This window comes from Lithobates pipiens, unplaced genomic scaffold (assembly GCF_037356315.1).
Source record: "Lithobates pipiens isolate NorthernLeopardFrog02 unplaced genomic scaffold, aLitPip1_a1.2 Scaffold_16, whole genome shotgun sequence".
In the NCBI taxonomy this organism is placed as follows: domain Eukaryota; kingdom Metazoa; phylum Chordata; class Amphibia; order Anura; family Ranidae; genus Lithobates; species Lithobates pipiens.
This window is the reverse complement of record NW_027507748.1, coordinates 35,430,287-35,454,435: the sequence shown is the minus strand read 5'-3', so window position 1 is coordinate 35,454,435 and position 24,149 is coordinate 35,430,287. Positions and strand designations below refer to the sequence as shown.

At 45.3% G+C, this 24,149-nt stretch overlaps 1 protein-coding gene across 4 annotated transcripts in view; it reads left to right on the top strand.

The window, feature by feature from the left end:
- The window catches only part of LOC143981701 (beta-1,4-galactosyltransferase 4-like), a 181,186-nt gene extending 158,034 nt beyond the window's left edge, over positions 1-23,152 (top strand). For all 4 annotated transcript variants that reach the window (XM_077479720.1, XM_077479722.1, XM_077479724.1 and 1 more), the window contains exons 6-7: positions 8,536-8,640; positions 18,040-23,152. In XM_077479720.1, coding sequence (XP_077335846.1) covers positions 8,536-8,640; positions 18,040-18,175 — 241 coding nt within the window. In that variant the 3' untranslated portion in view covers positions 18,176-23,152. The remainder of the gene's footprint in view (positions 1-8,535; positions 8,641-18,039) is intronic.
- Positions 23,153-24,149: the final 997 nt, after the last annotated feature.

Sequence of the window (24,149 nt, the reverse complement as noted above, 5' to 3'; positions counted from 1 at the left end):
GCGGACTGGTTAGTAAATTTACATGTCTACATGTAAAAAAAATCCTGCCAAATTCAAATCCTGAAGAAAAATTCAGGTATTTTTTAATATTACATTATTCGTTTTTTTTTTTTTTTAAAGACATGCATATATCTGACTTGTTAAAAACTCAAATGGTTCAAATGCATTGACTCTTTAATGCAAGACCCAGTATGGGAAAAAAAGAAGGCTAGAATTATTTTGACCACCTTACAATACAGGAGCAACCGGGGAGGATTGGCAGCACCACACCCCAAAATGTACTTTTTAGCTGCACAAATTCAATGAAATGATTCAAATTCTATGAAAATATGGAAGGAATTCCTAAAAGCCTTGACTATTGGAGGCCCACTGCCCTTTACACCCTTGTGGAACAATCCCAGGTATCCAGAACTCTGAGCCCTTGTACACACGGTCGGACATTCCGACAACCAAATCCATCGGATTTTGTCTGAAACTGGTCTTGCATACACACGGTCGGACAAAGCTGTCGGAAAATCCGATCGTTCAGAACGTGATGACGTTATTTCGTTATGACGGGACTACGTTCAGGCTAGTAGGAATTTGATCTGAGCATGCGTGGCACTTTGTCCGATCAGAATTCTCTACAAGCGATCGGACAAAGTCAGATCGGATCATGTTGTCGGAAAATTTCATAGCCCAGCTGTAAAACTTTGTCGGTCAGATATCCCGACGGAAACAGTCCGATGGAGCCCACACACGGTCAGATTATCCGACAACAAGGTCCGATCGGACATTTTCCGTCGGAATGTCCGACCGTGTGTACAAGGGCTTAGAATTGCAAAGATTCTCTCCCTGGAGACAGAAGGGGATATGGTTCTTCCCTCCACTCTGAGGGGACCATTCTGAAAACATACCAACACCAATGCACAGAATTCCAGCTCACCTCAAGGGGCTTTTATAAATATCTCCAACTTAGACATACCCTGAGGGCACAGCAGCAAACACACTCCTTAGTTGTGTCATCCTCTTTGCTGATGGAAGTCCTCCGGGCGGACACCCGAAAGGGACTGATGGCCAAGATATATGCAGCGTTACTGTCCTCTATCCAGGATCACGCCTCTTTTAAATGTAGAACCAAGTGGGTGGAAGATATTGGAGATATAGATGGGGATCAATGGGACATGTCTTTGGAATCAATACCTGCAACCTCTTTCTCAGCCACTCGCAAACTCTCGCAACTGTTTATTCTACATAGAGTCTATAGAACGCCCATACAACTTCATGTATGGGGCAGGAGGGATTCTCCTCTCTGTCCAAAATGGAAACTTCACCGGGGGGACTATTAAACATCTACTTTGGAGATGCCCCAAACTCCACCGATATTGGGCGGAAATATCCCAGTGCATCTCTAGACTTGCTCAGGTAACGGTACCCCTGAACCCCCTGGTGTACTTACTAGGGGAAATGTACCCGAGGGGAATGTATCACATGATAACCAGGCTGTTATACCTGGCTAGAAAACTTATAGCTAGAGATTGGATGGCATCTACAGTCCCTACAGGGGAACAATAGATCACTTATGTTAACTCGCTTCTTTCCCGGGGGGCGACTAGCCGCAGGAAAGCTGTGAAAAAATTTGAGCTTATTTGGCAACCATGGCTGGATGATCCCAGTCTTGCCCCACCACAATTACTAATGGACAGACTTCTGCATTAGAGACCCGCATTGATTTTGGGGCAGGTGGGGGGGGGGGGGGGGGCGAGAGAGGAGGAGGAGGAAGGTAGGAGAAACAAGTTGGGTCATGTGTACAGGTAAAGCACATGATTTGTCAGTTGAAGAAATTATAAATACAGTTCTAATAAATTGGACTGAAAGTGCCAGTTGGTGTTTTAGTTGAAAAATCACAATATCTGTATTGCCTTCTGATATTGCTCATGTACTATGGATACTCATTGCAATTTGTATAACATGTTTATTCTTACACTTACTGGATGCAACTATTGTATACATTGAAAGAGCAATTTCTCAATAAAAAAAGTTTTTAATCAAAAGAAGAAAAAAAAGGGAGAACTCTGTCGGGTATTTCATTTTTTTTTGCCTCTTTATTTTCCTCCACTCCCCCCCCCCCCCCCTTCCTTTTTCTTCCTCCCATCTCTGAACTTCTAGTTGTCCTTTGTTAATGGTTAACCATGTTGAATTTATGACTGTAATGTTGATGGTATATACAGCTTAGGACTGTATGCAGACTATCTCATACCTAGAGTGTTCACCGGCAATTAGAATAATTCCAATGATTTTTTTTCTCATGTATATTTTATTTGCCTGTGGTCTTGTGTACTCACCAGTTGACTCTTACACCGTGGTTATATATTGGAAATTGCGTTTCCCTGTTTGGATACCTAATTCGTGTCCGAGTACAGATTACACTATATTGTCACTATTCTGATGATCTTTGTATTGAAAACAATAAAAATTTATTGAAGGTAAAAAGTGAGAACCCTTTTTACAATCTCATAGCTGCTTATCAAACATCACAGATTTGACAATCTCCTAGTTACTTGGAAAACATCAATCATTTTCATCCAGTGCCTTCTCCGGAACAAAATCCACTTATGTGTAGTTCAAAAAATATAATCTTTATCAAAGGAGAAGCAGATATGTTGGATAAATATAATATAATTGGATAAATATAATTGTCACTGTCTCTCTCTTTCTCTTTCTTGCTCTTGTTCTTGCTTTATTTATTTTTTTGACTCTCTCGCTCTTATTCTTGCTCTTTCTTTGACTCTTTCTCTCTCCTGTCTCGCTCTTTCTCTCTCTCTCTCTCTCTCACTTTTTCGCACTTGCTCTCTCGCTCTTCCTGCTCTTTCTGTCGCACACTCACTCTCGCTCATGTTCTTGCTCTTTCTCCCACGCTTTTCTCTCGCTCTTGTTCTTACTCTCTCGTTCTTCTTCTTGCTCTCTTGCTTTTTCTCTCTCTCTCTCGCTCTGTCTCGCTTTTTCTCGCTCTCTCGCTTTTTCTCTCTCTCGCTCTGTATCGCTCTCTCTCTCTCTCGCTTTTTCTCTCTCTCGCTCTGTATCGCTCTCTCTCTCGCTCTGTCTCGCTTTTTCTCGCTCTGTATCGCTCTCTTGCTCGTTCTCTCTCGCTCTCACTCTTCCGCTCTTGTTATTTCTGTCACGCTCTCTCTCGCTCTTTCTCTCTCATTATCGCTCTTTTACTTTCTCTCTCTCTCTCTTTTTTCCCTCTCACTTTTCCTTTCACTCTTGCAGTCTCGTTCTTGCTCTCTCACCATCTTTCTCTCTCTCTTGCTTTAGTTCTTGCTTTTTCTCTCTCTCACTTTCTCTTTCTCTCCCTTTTGCACTCTTGCTCTTTCTCTCGCTTTTTCTCTCTCTCTCTCTCTCGCTCTTCGCTTGTTCTCGCTCTTTCTTTCTCTCGTTCGCTCTGTCTCGCTCTTTCTCTCGTTCGCTCTGTCTCGCTCTTTCTCTCGTTCGCTCTGTCTCGCTCTTTCTCTCGTTCGCTCTGTCTCGCTCTTTCTCTCGTTCGCTCTGTCTCGCTCTTTCTCTCGTTCGCTCTGTCTCGCTCTTTCTCTCGTTCGCTCTGTCTCGCTCTTTCTCTCGTTCGCTCTGTCTCGCTCTTTCTCTCGTTCGCTCTGTCTCGCTCTTTCTCTCGTTCGCTCTGTCTCGCTCTTTCTCTCGTTCGCTCTGTCTCGCTCTTTCTCTCGTTCGCTCTGTCTCGCTCTTTCTCTCGTTCGCTCTGTCTCGCTCTTTCTCTCGTTCGCTCTGTCTCGCTCTTTCTCTCGTGCGCTGTCTCGCTCTTTCTCTCGTGCGCTGTCTCGCTCTTTCTCTCGTGCGCTGTCTCGCTCTTTCTCTCGTGCGCTGTCTCGCTCTTTCTCTCGTTCGCTCTGTCTCGCTCTTTCTCTCGTTCGCTCTGTCTCGCTTGCTCTCTCGTTCGCTCTGTCTCGCTTGCTCTCTCGTTCGCTCTGTCTCGCTTGCTCTCTCTCTCTGACTCGCGCTCTCTCTCTCTCTCTGGCTCGCTTGCTCTGGCTCGCTCTCTCTCTCTCTCTCTCTGGCTCGTTTGCCCGCTCTCTCTCTTTGTCTCGCTCTCTTTGTCTCGCTCTCTTTGTCTCGCTCTCTTTGTCTCGCTCTCTGTCTCGCTCGCTCTCTGTCTCGCTCGCTCTCTGTCTCGCTCGCTCTCTGTCTCGCTCGCTCTCTGTCTCGCTCGCTCTCTGTCTCGCTCGCTCTCTGTCTCGCTCGCTCTCTGTCTCGCTCGCTCTCTGTCTCGCTCTCTCTCTCTCTGTCTCGCTCTCTCTCTCTCTGTCTCGCTCTCTCTCTCTCTGTCTCGCTCTCTCTCTCTCTGTCTCGCTCTCTCTCTCTGTCTCGCTCTCTCTCTCTGTCTCGCTCTCTCTCTCTGCCTCGCTCTCTCTCTGCCTCGCTCTCTCTCTGCCTCGCTCTCTCTCTGCCTCGCTCTCTCTCTGCCTCGCTCTCTCTCTGTCTCGCTCTCGCCCTCGCTCTCTCCTCGCTCTCTTGTTCTTGCCATCTTGCTCTTTCGCGCACTCTTTCTGTCTGTCGTTATTGCACTCTTGTTCTTTCTCTCACTGTCTTTTTTTTTGCTTTCGTTCTTGCTTTTTCTCCCACTCTCTCCTTTCCCCTCTCTTTCTATCTTTTTCTCACTCTTGCGCTCTCGCTCCTTTTCTCTTTCACTCTCTCTCTCCCCCTTACACTCTCCCTCTTTTTCTCTCATTTTAATTGTTTATTTTTTATCAATTCACAAAATGAGAGACTTAAAACTGGGTGCGGAACAGCCAAACTCTGTCACTAAGGTGAGGTTGTGGAAGACAATTTTATGTGGCAGGTCATACACCATGGCAAGCGAAAAAAAGGATCAAAGGTGGGAACACCCAGAACAATCACAGCGCACCAACCTCTTGAACTGAAACCACCCCCATACACAAATGCGCCGGTCAGAAATCAGTGCCCTGATGAGCTAGATGTAAGTTCACAGTGGAATTCCCTGCCAATACTCTGCCATACCCTGCCAATACCCTGCCAATATCCTGCCAATACTTTCTATGGTAACGGTCACTCTGCATTTCATGGACACTGGAAAATATTTTAGTACACCATTTGGTTCAGAATATATATTTTTTTTCTTGTTTTCAACCTCTAAAACCTAGGTGCGTCTTATGGAGCGAAAAATACGGTGTTCTCTGTTCAAATAACACAATGATATATGGGATCATGTGCTCCCTTGGCAAATATTTAATAAAAGCTAATACTGAAAAAAATAAAGATTGCACAAAAAAAAGATTATCTTCTGTTATCGATGTCTGGAACTGCACATATATCCCTTTAAAAAGTGAACTTTAATCCTCCTATGATAGTTTATCTTCCATGAGATTATTTTTATATTTTCCATAATACTTTGTGATTGTAAAACCGATGATGTTTTATAAGCAGCTAATAAATTGTAAAGGTTTTTTTCCTTATGATTTTAACAAGGAGGGCATTTATAAATAAAAATAGTTTATTTTTATATATTTTCTTCTATCTTTTCATGTGACAACATTGAAGAAATGACACTTTGCTACAATGTAAAGTAGTGAGTGTACAGCTTGTATAACAGTGTACATTTGTTGTCCCCGCAAAATAACTCAACACACAGCCATTAATGTCTAAACCGCTGGCAACAAAAGTCAGTACACCCCTAAGGGAAAACGTCCAAACTGGGCCCAATTAGTCATTTTCCCTCCCCGGTGTCATGTGACTCGTTAGTGCTACAAGGTCTCAGGTGTGAATGGGGAGCAGGTGTGTTAAAGTTGGTGTTATCGCTCTCACTCTCTCATACTGGTCACTGGAAGTTCAACATGGCACCTCATGGCAAAGAACTCTGAGGATTTGAAAAAAAAGTATTTTTGCTCTACATAAAGATGGCCTAGGCTATAAGAAGATTGCCTAGACCCTGAAACTGAGCTGCAGCACGGTGGCCAAGACCATACAGAGGTATAACAGGACAGGTTCCACTCACAACAGGATGCCATGGTCCACCAAAGAAGTTGAGTGCACGTGCTCGGCGTCATATCCAGAGGTTGTCTTTGGGAAATAGATGTATGAGTGCTGCCAGCATTGCTGCAGAGGTTGAAGGGATGGGGGGGGGTCAGCCTGTCAGTGCTCAGACCATACGCTGCACACTGCATCAAATTGGTCTGCATGGCTGTCGTCGCCTTTTCTAAAGATGCACAAGAAAGTCCGCAGTTTGCTGAAGACAAGCAGACTAAAGACATGGATTACTGGAACCATGTCCTGTGGTCTGATGAGACCAAGATAAACTTATTTGGCTCAGATGGTGTGAAGCGTGTGTGGCGGCAACCAGGTGAGGAGGACAAAGACAAGTGTGTCTTGCCTACAGTCAAGCATGGTGGTGGGAGTGTCATGGTCTGGGGCTGCATGAGTGCTGCCGTCACTGAGGAGTTACAGATCATTGAGGGGACCATGAATGCCAACATGTACTGTGTGTGTGTGTGTGTGTGTGTGTGTGTGTGTGTGTGTGTGTGTGTGTGTGTGTGTGTGTGTGTGTGTGTGTGTGTGTGTGTGTGTGTGTGTGTGTGTGTGTGTTTATCAAAAGTATTGGGACACCTACCTTTACAAGCACATGAACTTTAATGGCATCCCAGTCTTAGTCCGTAGGGTTAAATATTGAGTTGGTCCACCCTTTGCAGCTATAACAGCTTCAACTGCTCTGGGAAGGCCGTCCACAAGGTTTAGGAGTGTGTCTATGGGAATGTTTGACCATTCTTCCAGAAGTGCATTTGTGAGGTCAGGCACTGATGTTGAACGAGAAGGCTTGGGCCGCGGTCTCCACTCTAATTCATCCCAAAGGTGTTCTCTCGGGTTGAGGTCAGGCCAGTCAAGTTCCTCCACCCCAAACTCGCTCCTCCATTTCTTTATGGAGCTCGCTTTGTGCACTGGTTCAAATCATTTGAAGGAGGGAGGATTATGGTGTGGGGTTGTTTTTCAGAGGTTGGGCTTAGCCCTTTAGTTCCAGTGAAGGGAATTCATAAGGCATCAGCATACCAAGATATTTTGGACAATTTCATGCTGCCAGCTTTGTGGGAACAGTTTGGTGATGGCCTCTTCCTGTTCCAACATGACTGCACACCAGTGCACAAAGCAAGGACCATAAAGACATGGATGAGCATGTTTGGGGTGAAGGAACTTGGCTGGCCTGTACAGAGTCCTGACTTCAACCCGATAGAACACTTTTTGGATGAATTAGAGTGGAGACTGCGATGCCAGGCCTTCTCGTTCAACATCAATGCCTGACCTCAGAATTGCACTTCTGCAAGAATGGTCAAACATTCTCATAGACCACGGGTGCCCAACCTTTTGAGGAGTGAGTGCCACTTTAGCGACTTGGTAACCGATCGCGGGCCACAATAAGCGTAAAGGGCGGATGGCAGGTCTGTGTCCACTCTGCATATGTAGAGCAGACACGGATGCAGCCCGCTTTACCCTAAGGGCCCTCCGATCTGTCCAGACAGAAATGGACAGATCCCCTTCTGTTTTTTTTAAGCAGATCGGATTGCATATAGGCGGGTGTAAGCAGACAGGGGTCTGTTTACATCTGCCGCTCTATAGAGGTGAATGGAGGGTTCACCTGAAAAACAGACAGGCAGACCCGATTGGACCGATCGTGTGAAAGGGGCCTAAGGCTGCTTTCACCTGGTGGGTGCTTGTACTTCTGGCGGGTACTGGTACTGCTGGCTGGTACTGCTGGGCGGGTACTGGTACTGCTGGCTGGCGCTGCTGGTGGGTACTGGTGCTGCTGGCTGGTACTGGCACTGCTAGCTGCTGTCTGAGATCTCAGGAAGCATGCGGCTGCAGTAGAGAGCAGAGCCGATGCTTCCTGTCACAGGCGGAGTACATTTTGGTATCACTCTGCCTGTGAAGGAGCCGGCGCTATACAGGAAGCATCAGCTCCGCTTCCTTTAGCGGCGGCTCAGTTCGCGCTGATGCTCGGAGATGGCAGGTCGGGAACCCACGATCTGGGCTTGGCAACCCACCATCTCGGAGCAAGACGTAGTGGGCCATATCGGAGGGCACCCCTGCCATAGACACACTCCTAAACCTTGTGGACAGCCTTCCCAGAAGAGCTGAATCTGTTATAGCTGCAAAGGGTGGACCAACTCAATATTGAACCCTACGGACTAAGACTGGGATGCCATTAAAGTTCACGTGCGTGTAAAGGCAGGCGTCCCAATACTTATGGTAATATAGTGTATATAGTCCATAGGTAACCATGCTGACCACACAAGTTTGGAGTTGTAGTTTATCTTATTGATTACTTGTGGCTCTTCGTTTAACAACCTAGTTGCTGGAATGTTACCTGGTCGTTAAGTGAGGAGAGCTTGTATAGAAAGGCACGAGATGTTTTTTTCCACATATGCAGTTTTAAAGTATTAACTTTTGGTGACAATGTAAAAGGCTGCTGGTTCGATATGCTCATAGATGTCCTTTAGGTTATTATTTAAACCCAGCATTCATGTTTATTTTCAGGGTGACCTATAATAAGATGGCGGTGGTCCGGCCACCCCCGGAGATCGCCCGATACACTATGGTCTTCCACACCAGGGACTCCGGAAACGAGGTCAACAACAGGAGGTGAGATGGAGATGCATTGTAACCTTATATAGTCGGACCTTGTTATCCAGCCAATCACTACATGCCGTGGTCACCCTTCTATGTCTGCATTAGGTCACGTTTATACTTCCAAATTATGGAAAAATGTGTTCTCCAATATTGTCGCGTGACAAAATATGCATGTAAAATCGTGCCTGGCTCAGGGTCAAAATTTGGTCCCTGAGCTTCTTTGGCACGACAAATGCACATAAGGCAAACGCGTTCAAGTGAATGGGCAATACTACCCTCCCCCTAGACCAGGGGTGCCCAACCTTTTGAGGCTCGAGGGCCACTTTAGCGACTTGGTAACCGGTCGCGGGCCACAATGAGCGTACAGGGCGGATGGCAGGTCTGTGTCCACTCTGCATATGTAGAGCAGACACGGATGCAGCCCGCTTTACCCTAACACCCCTTTCACAACAGGGCGTTTTGCAGGCGCTATAGCATTAGAAATAGCGCCTGCAATCCGCCCTAAAAAAGCTGCACCATTGTGTGTGGTGTGAAAGCCCCGAGGGCTTTCACACTACAGCGGTCCGCTGGCAGGACGTCAGAAAAAAGTCCTGGCAGCAGCTTCTTTGGAGCGGTGAAGGAGCGGTGTGTTTACTGCTCCTCCACCGCTGCTCCCCATTGAAATCAATAGGGCAGCGCTGTAATGCTGCCGGCAAAACGCCGCTACTGCGGCGTATTGCCGGTGGTTTTAACTCTTTCGCGGCCACTAGCGGGGGGTAAAAGCGCCCTGCTAGCGGCCAAAATGCGCCGCAAATCCGGCAGTAAAACGCAGCTAAAAATAGCGGCGTTTTACCGCCGACGCAAAGGGCGGTGTGGTGTGAAAGGGGTATTAGGGCCCTCCGATCGGCCCAGACAGAAGGGGACAGACCCCGTTCTGTTTTTTTAAGCAGATCGGATTGCAGATAGGCGGGTGTAAGCAGACAGGAGTCTGTTTACATATTCCGCTCTATAGAGGTGAATGGAGGGTCCACCTGAAAAGCAGACAGGCAGATCCGATTGGACCGTTCGTGTGAAAGGGGCCTAAGGCTGCTTTCCCACTGATGCACAGCAGTTTACCTGCTCTCAACTGACCTTGATCTTCACTTCTTCCTTGGGATTCCTGCAGCTGGCTGTCCTTCTGGGCTGGTACTACTGTTGGGGACTGCCTACTGGTACTGCTTGCTGGTGGGTACTGGTACTGCTGGCCGGTACTGGTGACTGGTACTGGTACTGCGGCCTCTGGCACTGCTGGCTGCTGTCTGAGATTGCAGGAAGCATGCGGCTGCAGTAGAGATCAGAGCCAATGCTTCCTGTCCCAGGCGGAGTACATTTGGTATCACTCCGCCTGTGAAGAAGCCGGCTCTATACAGGAAGCATCGGCTCCGCTTCCTTTAGCGGCGGCTTCAGTTGTTCGCGCTGATGCTCGGAGATGGTGGGTCGGGAACCCGTGATCTGGGCTTGCCGACCCGCCATCTCAGAGCAGTCCAGCGATTGGGCACCCCTGCCCTAGACTGACAATGCTGCTGTCTGCTGTGTTCTCATTCCTCCAGAGTTTTGTCTTATTAACCTCCCTGGCGGTATGATTATTTCAGATTTTAGGTGCTAAAAGCGGTACAATTATTTTGCATGAAAATTTGCCGTTTTATATTGTAGTCATGCAATTCTTAGGAATAACTCACTTAAATCTGTCCAAACCAGAGTCTAGCAGACATCCCGGGTATAATAAAGTTTGAAAAATTAAATCATAATTATAATATAATAAATAATTGTACCAAATAATAATAATATAACAATAATAAAAATTATTCAATAATGTAATCAAATCAAAAACACAGAAATTTGCTGAGTTGCAGAATTGTCACTGTCATTACTTTTCAGTATTTGATGACGGATCTCTCCAAATCGCTATCGCTCAATTCTGCGAGTGATTCCAATTTATTATCGCTGTTTTCTAGCTGGTCTAAAACCATTTTTGATGTAAAGGGACAGTTTTGGTTGCTATGGACAATCTCCAGTTTCCAGGCAGAAAGAAAAGTTTTTATAATATGAAAACTGCATGCAGGGCACTGGGCAGACCACTAGGGACAAAGGGGATGTGAAATATTTACATACAGCAATGTAATCTGTAAGATTACATTATACTGTATGTATAATGTGTGTTTCACTTTTTGAATTTGGCGCCGATCTCCGTCCCCGTGCGTCACAACGCTCGCAGGGAACGGAGATCGGCGATGTGATAGATCGAGCGAGACACGGCTCGCTCGTACAGCGGGGAGACGCCGCTGGATCCAAGCGAGAAGGTAAGTAAGCGTCCTCCTGGATCCAGCGATGCGGTCCCGAGTCTGGCTCGGGGTTACCGCTTTTAGTATAAAAATTCCACCCGAGCCAGACTCGGGAAGACCGTCAGGGGGGTTAATACAGGAGGTGAGTTACTGGCAAGATCACCAGGTGAAAACAGAGGGGGGGAAAAAACCTAAAAAATAATACTGCTTTAACTGAAATCCTGACCTTAAAGTATTTGTATTTACAAAACTTTAAAGGAATAAAACCCCTGTCAGGTCTTTATTTGTCTACAGTGCATCTGGAAAGTATTCACAGCGCTTCGCTTTTTCCACATTTTGTTATGGTACAGCCTTATTCCAAAATGGATTAAATTCATTATTTTCCTCTAAATTCTACAAACAATCCCCCATAGTGTCAATGTGAAAGAAGTTTGTTTAAAATCTTTGCAAATTTTATTAAAAATAAAAAAACGAAAAAAAAAAATCCCATGGACATAAATTGAACTGAGGTGTATTCTGTTTCCACTGATCATCCTTGAGATGTTTCTACAATTGATTGGCGACCACCTGTGGTAAATTCAGTTGATTGGACACGATTTGGAAAGGCACACACCTGTCTATATAAGGTCACACAGTTAATAGTGTCAGAGCACAAACCAAGCCATGAAGTCCAAGGAATTGTCTGTAGGTCTCCGAGACAGGATTATATGGAGGCACAGATCTGGGGAAGGGTCAAGAAAAGTTTCTGCAGCATTGAAGGTCCCAATGAGTACAGTGGCCTCCATCATCCGTAAATGGAAGACGTTTGGAACCACCAGGACTCGTTCTAGAGCGGGCCACCCGGCCAAACTGAGCGAACGGGGAAGAAGGGCCTTAGTCAGGGAGGTGACCAAGAACCCGATGGTCACTCTGATAGAGCTTCACCATTTCTCTGTGGAGAGAGGAGAACCTTCCAGAAGAAAAACCATCTCTGTAGCACTCCACCAATCAGGCCTGTATGGTAGAGTGGGCCAGACGGAAGCCACTTCTCAGTAAAAGGCACATGACAGCCTGCCTGGAGTTTGCCAAAAGGCACCTGAAGGACTCTTGGACCATGAGAAACTAAATTCTTTGGTCGGATAAAACGATTGAATTATTTGGCCTGAATGGCAAGCGTCATGTCTAGCGGAATACCATCCTTACAGTGGTTACCAGTGAAGCATGGGGATGGCAGAATCGCGCTGTGGGGATTTTTTTCAGCGGCAGGAACTGGGAGACTAGTCAGGATTGAGGGAAGGATGAATGCAGCAATGTACAGAGACATCCTTGATGAAAACCTGCTCAGGACCACATACTGGGGGGAAGGTTCCTCTTCCAATAGGACAAAGACCCTAACCACAGCCAAGATAGCAAAGGAATGTTTGTGAGACAACTCTGTGAATGTCCTTGAGTGGCCCAGACTTGAACCCTATTGAACATCTCTGGAGAGATCTGAAGATGGCTGTGCACCGATGTTCCCCATCCAACCTGATGGAGCTTGAGAGGTCCTGCAAAGAAGAATGGGAGAAACTGTCCAAAAATAGGTGTGCCGAGCTTGTAGCCTCATACTCAAAAAGACGTTAGGCTGTAATTGGTGCCAAAGGTGCTTCAACAAAGTATCGAGCAAAGGCTGTGAATACTTATGTACATGGGATTTTTTTTTTCATTTTTTTTTTTTCATTTTTTTTTTTTTTTAATAAATGTGCAAAGATTTCAAACAAACTTCTTTCAAGTTGTCATCGTGGGGTATTGTTTGTAGAATTTTGAGGACAATAATGAATTTAATCCATTTTGGAATAAGGCTGTAATATAACAAAATGTGGAAAAAGTGAAGCGCTGTGAATACTTTCCGGACGCACTGTATGTTCTCTCTAGAGAGATTCGCCCTCTCCATTTCTCCTGGGGACCATTTTCACCAAGACTGAAAATGAGGGTAAATCTAAACATTTTGAGTTCTCACCAGAGCAAGAAGTGAGGAGAAATTGCCCACTGGGGACATCTGCTTTTGTGACAACTCTCCAAGATGGGAATTCTGATAACGTTGAAGCGATTTCCTCTCATTTGCTGTTGGGTCTCCAGCTCAGGAGGTGAAAGGGTATCTTATCTTCCTTGTTGGAAGCAGGCATGTAACCAGAACCCAATAGAGTCCCTTACATATTTATCAATCCAGATTTAATATATATATAAAAAAATACTTTATTATATTGAAACTATAGACCTATTAAAAACCTAGCCCGGCAGTTTTGAACCCACAAACTGTTCAAGACCTCCACCAGCATTTTAATAGCTTGTAATTGCTTGGGTCTATGCATTTTGTTTCCCATGAAACGCGTAGACACAAGCAGTATATAAAGTTTTGGATATAATCTAATTTGATACTTCCACAATATGTATAGGTTCCTTGTGTATTTGTTTTAATTTCAATGATACTCCTGGCTACCATATTATCTTATACTTCATTATAGTAGTTCCCCACTTTATTCTCATTCTGTAAGTTCTTTCAGTGTTCTTCCTCTCCATAAATGATCTTTTATTCCTTTGAATGTGCTAGAAAATCTGACTACTCCAGGAAGAGTCCATTCTCTAGCGCCAGTGCCAGGACAAGGTCATCTAGAGGGTAGCCAGAGCCTAGGGCGAACATGCCAAAGTGCACACCCCCCTCCCACAATCTATGAACATTATGTGTCAGCATAAATTCTCCCCCCTAAAAATGAAACACAGATGTACATGTTTACCCCCTAAGCATAAATTCCTCTTCCTTCCAAGACAAATCCACCCGTGCTAAAATTTTCCCTCCAAACACAATTCTTTGCCCCCCCCAACCTAAATTGTTCCCCCTCCTAGCACTCCCCCCCCCCCCAAACAAAAGCCCTCCCTCCACCATATCACCTCTTCTAGCACAAATTCCCCCTCCTGGCACAAATCCTCTTCTCGCATCCCCAATCCCAATGCAAAACCCCCTAAATCACCACTCCCACCCAAATTTACCCTCCTAGAACAACTCTTACCCCCTGGCGCCCCACAAATTCCCCCTCCCAACACAATTATGTTATGATGAATTTATCATTATGAGGGGTCCCCAACCATCCCCGTGCTGAGTTCCCAGGTCTGTACACCCGCTGTGCCCATTATGAGGGGTCCCCACCATCCCCGTGCTGAGTTCCCAGGTCTGTACACCCGCTGTGCCCATTATGAGGGGTCCCCACCATCCCTGTGCTGAGTTCCCAGGTCTGTACAACCGCTGTGCCCAATATGAGGGGTTCCCACCATCCCTATGCTGTGCTGACTTTCTCTGATTGTTGAACAAAACACCAGTCACAATTCTGTTAATTTGGATCCGAAATTCGTTAACGTAATTTTGTATTTTGTATGCAATTCGAAAGCATAGAAATTCCCATAGAGTTCCCACCATCCCTGTGCTGAGTTCCGGGGTCTGATTGTACACCCGCTGTACCCATTATGAGGGCTTCCCACCATCCCTGTGCTGTGCTGACTTCCTCTGATTGGTGAACAAAACACCAGTCACAATTCTGTTAATTTGGATCCGAAAATTCGTTAACGAAATTTCGTATAAAATTCGTAAGTGTAGAAATTCCCCATAGGGTTCCCACCATCCCTGTGCTGTGCTGACTTCCTGGCTTTTAATGTTTAGGTTTGTTAACTTTTCGTAACAATTATGAATTTTTGTTATGAATTTCGTTATTTCATACGGAATTCATATGCATAAAAATCTGTATTTTCAATTCGTACGAAACGAATCGCACATGTTTAATACAAGATTGGGGCCCCCAGCAGCAGTCTCAGGGCTTTTAGATGTCTACACAAAGGGAGGCTTGTACAAGTAAATACCTAATATAAAATACATTCAATTTATATATAATATTATGGGAAGATAGTTGTTGAAATGGTCTGGTGACAAGACCTCTTTAAGCCAGTGGCAGGATATCTCACCGGGTGGCATTGACTGATCACTGATTGATCTCCCTTTTGGTTCCGGGAGATGCAGCTTTACGTGGCATCGGGTTATCATTGTGAGATGTGACCAGCGATCAGATGCGCCTCTCCAGCATCTGGCAGAGTCGTTTCTCAGGGAATGTGCGGACTGATGTGGCATTTCCTGACAATATCCGGAAACAAAAATGACTAAGATGAGCTACAATGACAGAGAAGATAACCCTGACCCAGCCGGTGGAGGCTGCAGATTCAGGTTGGCTGCAGAATTTCGAAGGCAATTTGGATGCAAGGGCCTAATACGATTACCCCCTGCCATATCCTCACAGCTTTGCTCAGGGATTTGTAAGCTCAGATTCACTGAGAATGTTAGTGTATGTCAATGGGGGGGGGGGGGGTGTCCAATTATTTGCTCGAAGGGGAGGTAAGCAGTGGAATCCCCTGTTGCCTGGACTGCAGATTGCCTGCTGCTGGCTCCAGGTCCCCCAGGGTAGGGGTGATCACTATTCCAAACTTTTGCTGGGGGTATCACGCATGCAGTATTTGCAGTATTATGCAGGACGGGGGACCCCCACGCTGTTTCTTGACAAATAGCTGGTTGCTAAGGGGTGGGCCAGGAAGCTGACAGTTGAATGTAAAAGAAAAATTATGACAATTAAAAATTCTGAAAAAAAAAACCAGAGTGCCGCCCCTACCCAGTCCATACCAGGGTCTTCAGGTCTTGTATGAGTTTTAAGGGAAACGCCACGTCAAAATTTAAAAGAAAACAAAAAAAACTGCATACCCCCCCCCCCCCCCCCCCCCAATCCATACAGTACCAGACCCTTATCCGAGCATGCAGCCTGGCAAGTCAGGAAAGAGGGGGAGGGAAAAGAGCGAGCCCTCCCCCTCCTGAACCATACCAGTCCACATGCCCTCAACATGGGGGGGGGGTGCTTTGGGGCAGACCCCCACAACCACCAGCCAGGGTTGTGGGGATGAGGCCCTTGTCCCCATCAACATGAGGACAAGGTGCTTTGGGGTCCCCCCCTTTTCCTGACCTGCCAGGCTGCATGCTCAGATAGGGTCTGGTATGGCTTTTGGGGGGATGCTACCCACCTCACCCCATTTAAGAAAAAAAATGTTTCGTTCAACTGTCAGCGGGGAAGCCCATTGACAGCTGATGACTCATCGGTTAAGGACGCAACGACCGGCTTTTAGGCCCCCCTCCGTAACAACCAGCTCTGATTGGGCGCAGAGTAAACTGTGCAGGTTGGCTGTGTCAGTTTCATCCTGGGACACTGTATTGTCCCAGAATGAAAGTGCCCGGGACTGTCCCAGGCAATCTGGGACACATGGCCACCCTTCCCCAAACCGCTTCCCTGAACTTCCTGGAAGTGCTCCACACGCATAGAGAAGCAGGGACATCGCAGACTCCAATCACTCGCATGGAGAAGAGGGGAACAGGGAAATTAGTTGTGGCCAGGAGTTTGGTAGACACAGCAGGTGACAGATCGCACCCAGAATAATAGCACCTATTGTGAAATGACAGCCGGGTGAGAAGGGGTTAAAGTGGCACCGATGGAAAATTTTAAATATCAAAGTTTTATGGGTATATGCAGTTCTAAGCCTTGACATGTTTGGTATCTACTTAATGCAGTATCATCCTTTATATGTTACCTCAAAAAATGGGAATTGTATTATATGTGTGTGCAATAAATTTAATTTTAATGCATTTTTTTTATTACTAATATATATATATATATATTTGAAAAAACAATTGCACAAATATCGCTCAGCATACAAGCGTACAACATTGTAACTACCATTTCATTCTGCAGGTTCTCTGCTTTCAGCAAATAATATAGTTTTTTTTTATTGTAAGTAATTTTTAGGCTTAAAATGCATGTTTTATCATGTACATTTTTTTTTTTTTTTTACAAATATCCCTAGCGATGAAAGTTGGTAAATTAGTCAGTCTGGTGCACCAAGGACATGAACATGGCTTTTGACAACCTAAGTGTTATAGCCTAGAGCAGTCTTTCTCAACCTTTTTAACCTAGAGCAGGGGTTTCCAAACTATGGCCTGGGGGCAAGATGTGTCCCTTTGCTTGCCTTTATCTGGCCTTATATGTGGCATTATTTCACCAACTAACACCAATGATGTGGCACCATTGCCCAAACTGTCAACATCGGTGGGTCACTATTCTTCACAATAAAACCAATGATACGGCATTTTCTACTCCCACTGGCCAAAGTACGGCTCTCCTGAAGCCCGAAGGACAGTAAACTAGACCTTTGCTTAGAAGGTTTTGAGACCCCTCCCCTAGAAGAACCATTAAATTAATTTTAAGGTCTCCAGAAACACCTGCTAAAGTAATGAATAGGGGGTTATTGGGAAAATGCCCCTTGCATTGATGGTTAGTGGGAAGAATGTCCTTACAGTGGTGGTCAGAATGCCACCCTTACAGACAGGTAAAAAGATCATTGGTGTCATGTCACTGTGTTGGCCCTGGAACTAGCAGGCATCACCATAGAGGAGGTCAGCCACAACCCAAAGAACCCCTAGTAAACGTTGGAGGAAACCTACAGTTTCATGTAGCCCTGTTTGAGAACTTGCCTAGAGGGAATGATGGTCGGGGACTGTGGATATCATACGGGTGGGGTTAAAGAATGGAAACTTGCTTCAGAAGACAGTGAGAGACAAGAGCCCTGTTACAGAAGTATAGTAGAGATCCCTGCTATTTCAACTTTACAAGCCATTATCAACTGCTGGGGTCCAAGGGCCACACAACACATACCAAAAGGGGTGAAGGTTGGGCACCAGGGGCATGCATCCACACTGGCTTGTCATTAAGCCATTCTCAACCAGGCTTCTAAGGTTTCTCTAGAGGTGGCCAAGCTTTCCTTGAGCTGTGGATGACTGACCTCCCATGCGATGGTGCCTGCATAGTTCCAGGCAGAGCCAGAGGCATAACTTTCCATTGACCAACACTAATGTAAGGGGCATTTTCCCAATGACCACCAATAGACTTATTTTAGCAGGGGATCCCAGATACCTGAAAGTTACCGCAAGGTGTCCTTTGGGGTAAAATGGCTGAGAAAGGGTTGCATTATTTCCTTCAATCCCCACCTCACATAATCTCTCTTCTCTCATACACAGGATGAAGCTCTTGAAGGACGTGTCCAAGGTCTGGAAGACGGATGGTCTGAACTCCTGCACCTACAAGCTGCTGTCGGTGGAACACGAACCCCTTTACATTAACATCACAGTGGACATAGGAAAGCCACAGTACTAGCTGGACCTTCACACATAACTAGTTTTTGCTATAGAGACTGCAGGCCATGCAACTGGAACTTACCTGATGCTGCAGAGCCGAATTTTGTACTCTATCTCCATTTCACATATCAGAAGAGCAGACACTCGGGAAAACCCCCATCAATCAACAATTTAAACCCCAAGGGAAGAAAATCTTTTCTAGAGACTATAACGGAGGTCCAGGAAAAGGATGAGATCTCTGTAAGCCTTGAATAAGTCCAGTAAGATTTTATTTTTTCGCAAAAAAGATGTCTAAGAAGCCAACATGTTTCAGGGGCTCAAAGCTCCCCATTCATCAGGGCCCGAATGATGAAAGTAAAGTCGGAAAGTCAACAGATAATAAAACAGTGTTTTAGAGTTGGCTTTCAATTTGGCAACCTAAAGTACTGTCTCACTTTGCAACTATTGTCCAGTATCTTTAATATACAAATTCAAGCCTTGATAAAGAGGGAGTTCTAAGTCACTGAAACATGTTGGCTTTTTGACCTCTTGTGAAAAATAAAATCTTACTAGACTTATTCAATTTTTGTAGTGCGCTTTCTTTTATTGACCTTCAAACCACTCCACGGACCTAGGACACCTCTGTTGACAGAGAGCTGCCTCTAAAGGCCGAATACTCACCTCCATATCTGCCTATCCTGGGGTCCAGTGCTCCACCAACACATATCTTGTTGGAGATGGAGACCAACCACATCAGGGCAGATGAGACTTCACTGAACATTTCCAAGGATAATCCATTCTGAACCTTAAACCAATCGTATGGAGAATGTAGCCCAGTGATGGCGAACCTTGGCACCCCAGATGTTTGGGAACTACATTTCCCATGATGCTCATACAATCTGCAGTATAGTTGAGCATCATGGGAAATGCAGTTCCAAAACATCTGGGGTGCCAAGGTTCGCCATCACTGATGTAGCCTATCAAATCACTAGGAATTGGTGACACCACATCTGCCATACTATTTCCTAAAGTTTGATAGGCTAAGACTTGTATACATTACTGCCATCCAGTCTGCTAGTTGGATGGGGAACAGAACCCCATGTTTTTAGCAGATTGGATTGTATGTCGGCGGATGTAAACTTATACATGTTTACATCCGCCTCTCCATAGAGAATAAGGGAGGGTCCTATCGGGTCCACCTGAAAAACTGACAAGGCAGACCCAATTGGTTTGCCCATGTGAAAGTGGTCTAAATGTGAAAGCCACCCAAAACAGTATGTTTGTTGTTTGATTACCACCATGTTTCACGTGTTGCTGTATCAAGCAGTATAGCACGTATGTTTTGGAACATACTAGTGTGAATGGACTAGGAAGGGTTGATTTACTAAAACTGCAGAGTGCAAAATCTGGTAGACCGCTTCCAACTTTAGCTTGTTCAATTAAGCTTTGACATTAAAACCTGGAAGCTGGTTGGTTTCTATGCAGAGCTGCACCAGATTTTGCACTCTCATGTTTTAGTAAATCGACCTCAGAGCCCAAACCAACCTGTGCCCATGCCAAAATCTCCATTGTGTTGCATGGGGCAGTGCATTTGAAACTTAACGGACTGCTTTACCGCAATGTACTGCAATGCAGTAAAGAGTGCTTATGGTCCAAGTTCATAGACGTGGAAGAACTTTTTGTAACATTCATGGATACAGTGTATCCGGAAAGTATTCACAGCACTTCATTTTTTCCACATTTTGTTGTTACAGCCAATTTTTTTCCTCATAATTTTCCTCATAATTCTACAAACAATACTCCATAATGATACCATGAAAGAAATTTGTTTGAAATCTTTTCACATTTATTAAAAAAAAAAAAATGAAAAAAAATCCCATGTACATAAGTATTCATAGCCTTTGCTCAATACTTTGTTGAAGCACCTTTGGCACCAATTACAGCCTTAAAGCGGAGGTCCACCCTAAAGTGGACCTTCCGCTCATCGGAACCCTCCCCCCCCTCCGGTGCCACAATTGGCACCTTTCAGGGGGGAGGGGGGTGCAGATACCTGTACAGTACAGGTATCTGCACCCACTTCCGGGACAGCTCTCTGCAGAAAGGGGCGTAGATTACGCCCCTTTCTGCAAGTGCCCGCCCCTTTCCGCAAGTGCCCCGCTGCCTGCTGGGAAACACACAGATTCCAGAGGCAGCGGGGACCGTCCTTATTGCACAGCGCGACTCGCGCATGCGCAGTAGGGAACCGGGAAATTAAGCCGAAAGGCTCCATTTCCTGATTCCCATACCCAAGATGGCGGCGGCAGCACTCGAGAGACGATCTAGAGATCGGCTTCGGGTGCCGACATCGCGGGCGCACTGGACAGGTAAGTGTCACTATTTTAAAAGTCAGCAGCTGCAGTATTTGTAGCTGCTGGCTTTTAAAAAAAAAAAAAAACGCGGAGTCCCGGTGGACTCCTGCTTTAAGTCTTTTTGAGTATGATGCTACAAGCTTGGCACACCTATTTTTGGGCAGTTTCTCCCATTCTTCTTTGCAGGACCTCTCACGCTCAATCAGGTTGGATGAGGAGCGTCGGTGCACAACCATTTTCAGATCTCTCCAGAGATGTTCAATCGGGTTCAAGTCTGGGCTCTGGCTGAGCCACTAAAGGACATTCACAGAGTTGTCCTGTAGCTACTCCTTTATTATCTTGAGGCTGTGTGTTTAGGGTCATTGTCCTTTTGGAAGATGAACCTTCGCCCCAGTCGGAGGTCCAGAGCACTCTGGAGCAGGTTTTCATCAAGAATTTCTCTGTATCTGTACATTGCTACCTTCATCTTCAAAGTTATCAGAATTCCCATCTTGCAGAGTTGTCACAGAAACAGATGTCCCCAGTGGGTGATTTCTCCTCACTTCTTGCTCTGGAGACAACTCAAAATGTTTGTATTTGCCCTCATGTTCGGTCTTGGTGACAATGGTTCTTAGAAGAAATGGAGAGGGTGAATCTCTCTAGAAAGAACATACAGTGCATCCGTAAAGTATTCAGAGCTTCACTTTTTCCACATTTTGTTATGTTACAGCCTTATTCCACAATGTATTGCACAGGGGTGGGGGGTGGATGTGAAACAATTATAACCCTACAAAAGGTACCATCCCAAAAAGTTCAAGTTTTTATCTTGGCTGTGTGTATAGGGTCATTGTCCAGTTGGAAGATGAACCTTTGCCCCAGTCTGAGGTCCAGAGCGCTCTGGAGCAGGTTTTTTTTTTTTATCACGGATGTCTCTGTACATTGCTGCATTCATCTTTCTCTCAATCCTGACTAGTCTCCCAGTTCCTGCTGCTGAAAAACATCCCCACAGCATGAATGCTGTCACCGCCATGCTTGACTGGTAATCACTGTAGGGATGGTATTCCTCCAGACATGATGCTTGCCATTTAGGCCAAAGAATTCAATTGTTTTATCAGACCAAAGAATTTTGTTTCTCATGGTCTGCGAGTCCTTCAGGTGCCTTTTGGCAAACTCCAGATGGGCCGTCATGTGCCTTTTACTGAGGAGCGGCTTCCGTCTGGCCACACTACCATACAGGCCTGATTGGTGGAGTGCTGCAGAGATGGTTGTTCTTCTGGAACATTCTCTTCTCTCCTCTCCACAGAGAAATGCTGGAGCTCTGTCAGAGCGACCATCAGGTTCTTGGTCACATCCCTCACTAAGGTCCTTCTCCCCCAATCACTCAGTTTGGTAGGGCGGCCCACACTAAGCCCCTGTACACACGGTCGGAAGTTTTTGACAACCAAATCCGTCGGATTTTGTCTGTCAGATCTTGTCCGAAACTGTTGCATACACACGGTCGGACTAAGTTGTCGAAAAATCCGATCTTTCATAACATGATGACGTAATTTCGTTACGATGGGACTACGTTCAGGCTAGTAGCCAATAGCTTTTGATGTAGGAATTTGATCTGAGCATGCGTGGCACTTGGTCTGATCCAAATTCTCTACACATGATCAGAGTATGTCCGATCAAACCAGTTGGTCGGAAAATGTTTTCAACAAGTTGGAAAATTGGGTCCGACAGATATTCCGATGGAATCAGTCCGATGCATACCACACACAGTCGGATTATCCGACAACATGGTCCGATAGGACACATTCCGACGGATTCTCCGACCGTGTGTACAAGGGCTAAGAAGAGTCCTGGTGATTCCAAACTTCTTCCATTTACGGATGATGGAGGCCACTGTGCTCATTGGGACCTTCAATGCTTCAGAAATGTTTCTGTACCCTTCCCCAGATCTGTGCCTCCATGTAATCCTGTCTCAGAGGCCTACAGACAATTCTTTGGACTTCATGGCTTGGTTTGTGCTCTGAAATGCATTAACTGTGGGGCCTTATATAGACAGGTGTGTGCCTTTCCAAATCATGTCCAATCAACTGCATTTACCAGAGGCTGACTCCAATCAAGTTGTAGAAACATCTCAAGGATGATCAGTAGAAACAGGAGGCACCTGAGCTCAATTTGGAGTGTCATGGCAAAGGCTGTGGATACTTATATACATGGGATTTTTTTTATTTTTAATACATTTGCAAAGATTTCAAATAAACTTCTTTCACATTGTCATTATGGGTTATTGTTTGTAAAATTGAGGAAAATAATGATTTTAATCCATTTTGGAATAAGGCTGTACCATAAAATGTGGAAAAAGTGAAGTGCTGTGAATACTTTCCGGATGCACTGTATATATGTAAACTTTTTCAGGGACTTTTCATAAATGAGTACATTCCAAACGAAGAAGTTACACTGGAGATCAATATTTTATTACAGCTGATTTCCTGTCCAGACAACTTCCAGAGGTAAACTGCCAACTTCCTTTTTTTTTTTTTTTTTTTTTTTTCCTCAAATGGCTTCTTTCATAGGCTGCGCAGCAAACGCCTGTGAATGTGAAATTTGAATGTTTACGTTGATATTTATGATTGTTCTGCGTCATTGGCGAAAGGGCTGTGGTAGACACAGGTAGGTGAATAAAGTGTCCTATAATATGACACGTTGGCTTCACTGTGCAGTTCCTCCTTAGCACCGCCTGGCCCGACCCCTTGTCAGAGAGGAAGTAGGGGGACATTCTCCTTCCTGTTGTGTGTGACCCCCATCAAATAGCAAATGAGGAAAAGTCTCCCAAATAAGAATAATTCTCCATTTAAACAACAAAACGTGTAGCGCCACTCAACAACAAAATTAGCAAAACCCGAAATGTCCATAAATAATGACAATAAAGGCCCATATATTCAAAACAACGTGAATCAAGAAAGTAAGTAGTGGAGACGGCCATATGCTTGCTCTCTAAGACAGTCATTACAACAGCAAAAATGTCTGACTTATATGTTCCCTCTGGAGTAAGAGCAGCGGTCCACATTACATGACACCTTCTGATAAGCTCCAACTAAGGACCAATAAAGCTCACCATGAGCCTAAAGTGATTTCCAAGAGTGTAGTCATTTTTATAAAAAAAAAAAAAAAATTGTTCAAATCACGAATAAACACATACAAATGTAAAATACTTGCATAGAAAGCCACTTCCGGCCAGGGATTGTGCAGCAGTGTGGCGTCGGCTCTAGTAACGTTGCCCCCTCACATCATGTTCAATCTCATGTTATAAAGTGGTGCTGACGCGTTTCGTCCAATCCGAAGTTAACAAAGGGTTCTGACCTCTTGTTAACGTCCGATTGGGCGAAACGCTTTGGGGCGGAGTTTTCTCCAGTGACAACTTGTGGTGAGCATCGTTTCTCCTTAGTTGGATCTTATCAGAAGGTGTTATTGAATGTGGATTGCTGAACTTACTCCAGAGGGAACTCTTATGCGTCGCAGACGTTTACTGTTGTAACGACAGCATTATACAGTGGCATCACTAGGGTTGGTGTCACCTTGTGAGGTAAAACGTGGTTTCAGCCCCCCCCCCCACCTTGTGCTGGTAGCCCTGCTAGCAGCCCAGTGTCAATTAGGCTTAGAGGATAGCACTTCCTAATGGCTCAGCCCCTAGGAGCA